The following is a 9,864-nucleotide window of genomic DNA, read 5'->3' as shown; positions in this document are numbered from 1 at the left end:
TTTAGATCCTCTCTAGAGAAGGGTTGGCTTCTCCAACCACCCCGTGACTAGAGAAGGACCAATAAAACATGAATTTTAAATCCCTTGCACTGAACGATGAGTGAATGAAAATCCAACATAAGAAGACTGGTATACGATATGCAACCCAACTGTTAAATCTTCATTTTTACTTACTATCTCTTAACAAAATATTTTTATGCGATGACACATAATATGAGAGAAAATAAAACTAGTGCGGTCCGAATTCTACGAAGTAAGAAGGAAGATAGTCACTTTGTACTTACTGGTCAGGACTCAGGAAGCACGGACGAAGAAGACAAACACATAACCTCAGTGGACTTATGAAAACGACAGGTGTAAATGCGTCATGACGTAAAGGTGCACGTGCGGTTTAAATTCCCCGACTCGATGCGTCGAAAACTGATACAGTAAGACACGCGTTAGATCCGAAGAGCAGTTGGAGGTTCATTGACACGTGTTTAAAACGTGTCGATTATGCCATCGCCCTCAGAACCCTCGCTGTTCTGAGCCGGACTTGAATTACGGTATCAAATCTAGCTCAATTGACCCAAACCCACCACCGGTGGGACCACATCTCCGGGGATAACGATGGTACCATATAACGGACATCAAAAAGCACTAACCGAGGACTGAGCATCTCAGCCTCAGTGTGTGTAATAACTATAAAAACAGGGATGATCAGGAATTTATCGTTCTAGTGAATCTGTCAACGCCTCCCTCTCTTCTTCTTCTTCTTCTTCTTCTCCGGCGTGTCTCAGAAGCTTGTTAATGGCGGCAGTTTAGAATGATTTGCAGGTTCGTTAGAAAGGATTAAAACAATGCACTAATATATGAGGTTTAGAACAGTGAAACACTTTCGGCTACCTCGGAGAATCTTATATCTGGTGGAAGATTTATAAACGAAAGAAGAGAAAGACGAAGAATAGGGACTGGTAAGATGATAGTGATCTTCCTGAGCTGAAGTGGAGACGATCCCATAAGGTACACTCTTTCTATTTTATTTTTTTTATTTTTTCCAAAAAATTGATCTTGCTTCTGCTCTTGTTAATTCGAAGGTATACTCTACCCAAAAATTAATAAATAAATCCAAGGGATTAATATTTCTACATTCTAATGCTTAAGAAGGTATTGATAAATGATCAGGTTCCGGTATTTATATTTTGGTTAAGTGTTTTTTGTTTGGAAATACTCAGATATAAGGGTGTGTGAAATAATCATCATGCTATTTGTCGATGTTTATCCTTAGGCCCTCATTAAACGGGGTGTTAATGCAAAGGTCAAGCTCCCAACCAGAAATTTTTTTATCACTATATACGAATGATTAGATCGGCTCTTCGTGAATAAACAACCCCTCCATCACCCGCAAAAAAAAAAAAAAAAAAAAAAAAAAAAAAAAAAAAAATGTGAAACTGAAGGCTAATGTTTTGAAATGTCTAGAAGCAACAAAAGAATTCCCGCTGGGCAATATTCTGGGCTAGAGGTTTTCAGTTTTTTCCTCTCTTTACACGCTGAAGTACTCAAACAAACAAAAAACAAGATTAGTATGCAAAGTAGATCTCAGTGCAATGGTAACGTTGCTTTATTACGATCTGATGATCAGTTTCGTAGGGCCTCTTTGTGTTTTTCTCTCCTTTTCACAATAGGGGCATGTGTTATTTCACAAGGAAAGAGAGATAAGACACGATTGAGGAGGAGGGACAGACACGAGCATAAACTATGCAACTTGGCAGCAACTTGGCAGCATTCTCTTGTTTTTCAAATGTGAAAATGATTCCTGATATGCTGCATGGCATCGCGCCTAGACACAGTAGGGTGAAATATCCCGGCGTTTGATACCTGACGTTGTCATTGGTGCTCACATGGGTATAGAGGTCATGTAGCCTGGCAGCGATCCCTACTCTTTCCAATAAGCGGAAAAGATTCTTGCCAGTTGCCAGGTTGACACTGGCAAAATGATATGCACGTCTTGTGAAATGTGAAAATTTCATCCCTGTTGATGTTCTCTCACCCACGCTATCATTGTCTATCACATTTGTGCAAGGTCATGCAGCATTGTAACAATCTGTTGCCCATGGAAGACAATTCCTAATAAATTATGTGTTATCATAGACACAGAGCTGACGAAATGACTACATCTCTCCAATGAAATGCAAAAATCCCACCCTGGCCTATTGATGTCCCAACTTCATTTGGTGCAAGGCGAATGTAGCCTAGCAGCGATCCCCGAAAGCAGATCAAGTTTTCGTACCAAAACCATTTTCGTATGGAGCTGATCCGTACAGATGGAATTCACCCAACAATCAACTCTGTCGTTGATTCCATTGTGTAGATCAAATCATATAAGAATGGTTTTAGTAGTAGGGGAACCTGATCCACAATCGCGATCCCCCACCCTATGACTAATTACTCCTTTATTCTACTTTGGATGCTCTGGGGAACAATTTGCTTTCTTGGAGTACAAAACATATTCGTTTCAACTTTTAACGAATTTTCTTACAAACATTCATTTATGGGCTCTGCAGAGAGTTTCAAGAAACTTACACTAAAAACTGAAACCGGCCATTAATTAATCAAGGAGGAAGTGGTAAGATGGTGATTCCGGAGTCGGACGCTGTTGCCCACAGTGAGGCGGAGACCGCAGCCAAGCTAGCGGAGGGGCATTTGAAAACTCACTCATTTCTGGGAAGGCAATTCTCCATATACTCTCTCACTCTTGACGAATTCCAAACTACGCTGTGCGAGAATGGGAAGAACTTTGGGTCGATGAACATGGACGAGTTTCTCAACAACATATGGACTGCGGAAGAGAACCAAGCTATCCATTCTAGCAATGACCCTTCTCAATCTAACCAAAACCAAGAACAGAAAACGGAGAAGAAGAGCCTAAACAGCCGACGTAGCTTAACCCGCCAAGGCTCCCTCACAATTCCAGCCCCTCTCTGTAGGAAAACTGTTGAGGAGGTTTGGGCCGAAATTAGGAGAGAGCAAGAAGAGAAGGAGCAACAGGAGAAGCCCAACAATGAAGAAGGAAACCATGCTACTACTAATCGCCAACACACCTTTGGAGAGATGACTCTGGAAGATTTCTTGATAAAAGCAGGAGTGGTCAGGGAATCATATTCTTCCTCCGCTGCTGCTCAGCACCATACACGGACGATACCGATACCAATACCAATACCGGCACCGATATCGGCTCCGGCAACTGTGCCCCAGCAGTACGGTTTGTACCAGAATACTAATAACACAGCTTTGGAATCCAGCAGTTTCAGGATTGGACCAATGATGGGTCTTGGTTTATCGGACCACCGCGGGAGTACCGGAAATGCCATTCCCGGCGGTTGTGTTCCTTCCAGCTACCAAGCATTTCCACATAATGGTGGATCTGTAGGGGAGACATCGAATTATGCAGGGAATTGTAAGAGGAATGGTGGTTATTCGGCGGCGACAGGGGAGTTATTTGGAGGGAGAGTGGGAAACAACGGTGGTGCATTCGGAACTATATCGCCGGCGAGCCCGGGGTCGTCGGACGGGATGTGCGCAGGACAAGTGGAGAACCAGAGGACATTGGGGAGTCGATATGGGACAACAACGACGACAGAGATGGGAGGGATGAGGGGTAGGAAGAGGGTGATTGATGGTCCGGTGGAGAAGGTGGTGGAGAGGAGACATCGAAGGATGATCAAGAACAGAGAGTCCGCCGCCAGATCCCGTGCGAGGAAACAGGTATAATTCTCGAGTAAATAAAATAGTTGGATTGGTCTAGATAATTACGTTTAATGTATCTAATGGTTCAGGCATACACGGTAGAGCTGGAAGCAGAGCTGAACCAACTGAAGGAGGAGAATGGTCGCCTCAAACGAGTTCTGGTAACGAGAACAGTATTATTTAAACCCTAATAAATGAAGAGTCCCTATCTGTTTGAATGTTTTGGTTACTGATCCTGTATTGGAATTGAAACAGGCAGAAGCTGAGAAGAGGAGGAGGCAGAAGGTAAGTTGTGATACATACGTAACATTTATGGTATATTTGGATTTTTTATTTTTATTTATTTATTTATTATTATTATTATTATTATTTTATTATCGCCCTTTATCTGGATGGAAACTACTTGATACTTTCGCATAAACTCAGATGCTGGATGAGATGAATAATAAGCCAGCAACGAAAGCGCAAAAAGCAGCGGAGAAGTTGAGGTTGATGAGGAGGAGCATAAGCTTTCCTAATGGACTGTAGAAAGAGCACGTGAAGCTGCTGGGATTAAGGAATTCGGATCTGGAGAACAATCTTATTGTTCTTAGTCTTATGGATTTGAAATCTATTAAATAAAGAAAGAAAATGGATTTCAAATCCACAGACCAAGAACATGATCAGGAGAACAATCTTGTACGTTCTTAGTTTATTGATTTGAAATCTATTAAATAAAGAAAGAAAATGGGTTTCAAATCCACAGACCAAGAACGTATGGGATGGGTTTGTTCTAGTATATGGATTTGAAATCTATTAAATGAAGAAAGAAAATGGATTTCAAATCCACAGACCAAGAACGTATGGGATTGTTTTAGTATGATCAAACCGTATAATAACACAATCAGACCAGAATTTCCATATTCAGCTACTCTTTTTTTTCATTATTAATTTTTTTTTTTTTGGTTCATTCTCATGCTGAAATGGCCGTGTCGTTGGAACTCTAGACTATGGGGAGCCCAGGTTGCAGTTTTAGCGGGTATCAACAGCAGATACAGTCAATCTGATATCGATGCTTAAAACTATGATTGAAAATTCCATTTTATACTCTTATTAGTATTACCTCTTTTGGCTGTCTTCATCTTCTATAACTTGTAGTTAATGCTTCCGTAATGTACATATATATTCCCTGCTGCCTGAGCCCTGGAAGGGAAAGTAATAAAGAAGCGCATCCTATATGGTTAGTGATTTGTTTTTAGTTCCCACATTATCGATTGACTAGCCATTTTAAACTTTGTTACTGTTCGTAGATTCTTATCCCGATTGTAGCTTTGCAGCTTTCGGTGTATCTTTGTTTTTCCTAAAACAAGGAGTAAATATGTCTTTTCATAGAGAAGAGACAAATAGATACATAGGAGTGTTGGTATGGTCACGCTGATGCGTGGTAGAATTCTTTTTTTATATATTAAGAGGGAAAGAGTGCGCAGGCTAATGAGGGAGGTGGACATAACATAAACAATGGTGGATTTTTTGGGTTTTATAAGGGTAGGGATAATCATTTTGCCACCTTCTATGTTTGGGCATAGGGGCTTCACGACCATTGAGCATTCATTTCTGCATTAGATAAGGGTAAAAAAATACTCCCTAGTCACGCGACCTTGTGTCCATACACACAGGAGCGCAATGATACTCACACTCCTATGAAATACAATAAGCTCACTCCATTGGTCCCTTGCTTCGGCACTAGGGTTGTGTGACTAGGGAGCATTCTTTTCCCTATTAATTCATGAAAAAAACAGGTGTGACAATTTGTTCAGCGTCAAATTAGATTGTACAGTCTTTTGGGGTTTTGTGGAACATCTGCAAAATCAAATTAATTTAGTTTAATCATTGGCCAAATCAAACCAAAAGGGCAATTCCAATCGAATTGGGTTCGACCATCTTGCTTAGCATGGGGTTATATTCATGTGAAACTTTGGACTATGACTGGCACTAGGAGTGACCAGGGTCAGATTCGGCAGGGTTTCTTGAGACCCCAGCCCAAAACTAGGTTCCCAAAACTCAATCGAGGTCCAATCCAATTGTAACGCCTCAGGCCCATTACTTTGACACAATATTGTCCTCTTTAATCTATGGGTTTCAAGGCTTTTAAAATGCATTGTGTCATATTAATGATGCTAAAGGTTATTAACTGACCTAGCAACATCCCTTAGGCGATGCAGAATTAAAATTTGCACACCCTCACTGATTTGTCAAACCCCATGATACTTGCCGTATTCTTGACAGGGATACCTCACAGATCTTCCAGGTGGGTCCGGTATATTTGTCGTATTCTTGGGTGACACACCAACATTGCTGGGCTTATGTTAGGTTCAACTCTACCAAGCTAATGCCTACCCAACCGTCCCTAATTGACCCTGATCAGGCTGAGTTGGCCTTGCGGAAGGAAGAAAACCCTGCTTTTATGTACGACGTTCTTTTAGTTTAGTTGCATGTTCATCCTAAGCAAGACTTTCTAATCAAATCAACAAATCTACATTTTATAATCAAGAAATGAAATCAAATTTAATGATGACAATTGTGCAACGAATAACGAACTCTACATTTTGTAATCAATAAACTCCTTGATGAATTGTTATGGGTGTGCCCTCTTGGTTGAGCACTTCACTTCGCCCGAAATGTGTGTTATCTATTGTCTACAAAAGGGTGGTCGCAAATCAGGTTGAACCTACTCATTGTGTCCGATCCTTTCCTAATACCTGACCATAAGAATCAATGAGTCATATTTCATTATTTTGATTTTTTTTTTTCTAAAGAAATAAAAGGATAGGATGACAACCCTAAACTATATTATATAAATCAGGGCCATGTTGAGCCAAGCTAGGTTGTGCCCAAGCCTGATCAAATCCTGACCTAGGGTTAGTGTTTTTCAACCCTAACCCACTCTCAAACTCAAAAATCTTATCCCCGACCTTGTTCAGGCTCAAGGCAAGACAGGCCAGGGTGAGTTTGGGTCATCAGGGCCAAACTTACACTCCTAATTGAATCACACCAGACCAGATCAAACCAGCCAGCTAGTGTACCGAAATCAGACAAGAATTTCCAAATGCAGCCACTTTTATCTAATTCTCACCGTGCCATAAACTTCAAGTACCATGGTCATGTCCTCGGAACTGAAAGTTCTCATCGTCTTCTTCTTCTTAGATATTACTTTAATTCTACTTCTGTACTGTACACATATTCCTGATAGTCCCAGCCTAGAAAGGTAGAGTAATAAAGAAGTGCCATTATAGTACATGTTCTATTCTTAGTTCTCACATGATCGATCAAAATAGCACTTTTTCACTTATTATTGCTATTACATTCTTGTCCTACTATTGCCCCTGATATACTCGTGGTTCTCTGTCCGGAAGTGTGGCCACTGCCTAAGCTTTTATGTATATCTCTCTTTTCATTAAAACAAGGGCAAATGTGTCTTGAATGGAATATTATCGGACGTTTAAGCAATGGTAAAAAATTACAACTACTGTAAGCCTGTATATATGAAGCATCCACTATACATGTCACACCCTACTCCTAGTACTAGGATACCAGTGGTGCGAGTAAAACGTTACCCATCTCACAATCACATAAACCCCACCTAACATCCAACTAAGTTGGGTTTATGCTACTACGACACATTAGGTTGTATCCCTAGTCCCAGAACTCGCACATCAATCACCGAGTGGTACAAACCCTAATCGTGATTAGGAGTGTCAATCCCTAAATGCGACCATCGGTCACCCAGCAAACTCTTGATAACCCCCTCCTAGTAGTCACAGGATCGGAATCACCATCAGCCATGCTGGACTAGTTTTCGCCTCCGACAACAATTACATCGTACCGCAGAAGTGGCACTCTAGAAAGGTTCATCGAACATACCACAGTTGGGTTATCCAACACCTTACCCCCTGTAGCATAGGGAATGTAACCTAACCACAAATACTACAAGCCTTGTATAATGATACAAGTAGTATGGACTACGATACCAGAATCAATCATCGGCCACATCGCATCCATATCCAAGCCTAGCTAACATACAAGCAATTAAGTATGGGATACGCAATACTAAAACTACCATCGGCCACAAAGCGCACCTATATCCAAGTATAGTCATGGAGTACACGATACTGGAATCACCATCAGCCACAAAGTGCGTCCACAACTATATCTAAATCTAATGCACACCCAATGCATGATACAAACATCCACATGGCGATCATGGTACGGGAACCACCTCGGCCACACCGGATCCTGCCACGCACTACACAATGGACATCTAATTCCAATTTCACAAATTTAACACAATTCAATATATATCATAGCATATTATGAAATTCACATAAGTCATTTAAGAAATTAGAACATTTACACATGATTACTACATCATGTATACAGTTCTACAATATCAAACACTCCAAAAATTACATTCAACCACTACTCACCTTGGTTGTAGCTTGGACAAATGAAATTCCAAGTTGTTAACCTAGTACCAACTCATGTTAGGCCTCGTTGTTATGTACTTGTCTCTGTCCTAGGTACAAGGGTAAACGAGCACTAACGAGTGTCAAAAACACCAGAGAGGGACCCACAAGGTCTACCCCAAAAGGTACAAGTACTGTAATTTTGATAGTACAGTACAAGTCACTGGAAATATGCCTCCAAAAACAGGACCCGTGTTACCGAAAATAGGTCTATTGTTTCTGATGGCCTCAGCAGAGGCTCACTAAGACCTCTGGGTTTAACAGAAATATTTCACCGGAAACACCACTATTCTCATGGTAAACTCAGGAATGTGCCACCATTTTAAAGGTTTGCTGGCTCAGACCCGACCGTAGGGATTTATTCTGTGGAGGTTGTAAGGGGTCTTCACACCTCTCTTTCAAGCCGAAGAAATAAAATTTTCCCCAAGCCGTTTGGGAGATATGGCAACCGAACAATTGAAACCCTAACTCTCTACTTGGTCAAAAATGTTGCCAGAGCTCAATTGGCTTGGTTTGAGCTTGGTAAACACACAAGGGGAGTACAATGCACACTTTTCCGACCTCCAAGAAGTGCCAGGGTCGAGACTCTACCTTTCTTAAAGGAAAATACTCAAACATGGTGATGGCATTCCATATTTGATCAATAGAACGTGAAGAGGAAGTCCATCTCCTTTTATTTCTTTCCCACCAAATATGGTGAATTGCTGCACAAAAAGCCAACTTACCTACAATATCACACGAATTTTTGCCATTGAATTCTTTTAAGATCCACCCCCATTCCCTGTCAAAAGAAAGGATAACTCTAGGGAGGGGCCAACATTTCCTGAGGATACCATTCCAAACCGACTTGAAAAAGGGACAAGAGAAAAAAAGATGATCCACACTTGCTATAGAGTTCCAACAAAAGCAGCAATTGGAAATGGCTATATTTCTTTGAAGAAGAAACTCCTGAGTGGGGAGGGATTTAATCATAGCCCTCTAAGCAGTAAAGGAATGCCTAGGGATGGAAGAACTAAACCAAATAGATCTAAATCATGGAACAACAGGAGCTCTAATGCGCACCAGATTCCAAGCAATAGAACTGGTAGATTTATTAGTAGACTTATCCCATTGAACATAATCCCCTCTACCTCTAGGCCTAAAACGAATATTGGGGACTTTCTTCCAAACCTCTATGAGAGAGAGAGAATTACCAGGGCCAGGAAGCCAATTCCCATTTCTCAAGATGGAAAAAACCTTAGCAAACCTATCTGAACCAGCATCATATCTGATTCTGTCACCATATTTCAAAATAAAGACACCATTAGGAAGCCAATTGTCAAGCCAAAGAAATGTGTTTGAGCCATCATCAATAGAAGATGTCTTGAGGAAGAGAATTATTTTATTATATATAATCTTTGTAAATCTAGCATACATTTTATGGATTTTTCTGGGCATTCAATTTTTTTTTATATACATGGTGTGAGAAATATTACATTTTATGCAATATTTTTATATTTTATTTGCAACTTAAATTTTTATAATGTATGAATTTTTATTAATATATATATATATATATATACGTTTTACAAGCTTGTAGAATAATATTCTATTTTATTCTATTTTTCATACAAAATTTTTAGTTTACCATTTTTTT

At 40.3% G+C, this 9,864-nt stretch overlaps 1 protein-coding gene across 1 annotated transcript; it reads left to right on the top strand.

Moving 5' to 3' along the window:
- Window positions 1-721: 721 nt before the first annotated feature.
- On the top strand, window positions 722-4,884 carry LOC122058442 (ABSCISIC ACID-INSENSITIVE 5-like protein 1). Its single transcript, XM_042621125.1, has 5 exons — window positions 722-1,002; window positions 2,544-3,744; window positions 3,816-3,887; window positions 3,982-4,011; window positions 4,153-4,884. The coding sequence occupies exons 2-5, from the start codon at window positions 2,611-2,613 to the stop codon at window positions 4,252-4,254; spliced, it is 1,338 nt and encodes a 445-aa protein (XP_042477059.1). The 5' UTR covers window positions 722-1,002; window positions 2,544-2,610; the 3' UTR covers window positions 4,255-4,884.
- The last annotated feature ends 4,980 nt before the right edge of the window (window positions 4,885-9,864 follow it).

Source organism: Macadamia integrifolia, chromosome 12 (genome assembly GCF_013358625.1).
Source record: "Macadamia integrifolia cultivar HAES 741 chromosome 12, SCU_Mint_v3, whole genome shotgun sequence".
NCBI lineage: Eukaryota > Viridiplantae > Streptophyta > Magnoliopsida > Proteales > Proteaceae > Macadamia > Macadamia integrifolia.
This window is presented reverse-complemented; position numbering and strand designations above follow the sequence as displayed.

Bases quoted from the DNA above. Each gene is read 5' to 3' on its own strand.
- LOC122058442 (XM_042621125.1), top strand. From the start codon at position 2,611: ATGGTGATTCCGGAGTCGGACGCTGTTGCCCACAGTGAGGCGGAGACC. The intron at 3,888-3,981 runs GTAACGAGAACA...GAATTGAAACAG, and splicing joins GTCGCCTCAAACGAGTTCTG to GCAGAAGCTGAGAAGAGGAG. The intron at 4,012-4,152 runs GTAAGTTGTGAT...GCATAAACTCAG, and splicing joins AGAAGAGGAGGAGGCAGAAG to ATGCTGGATGAGATGAATAA.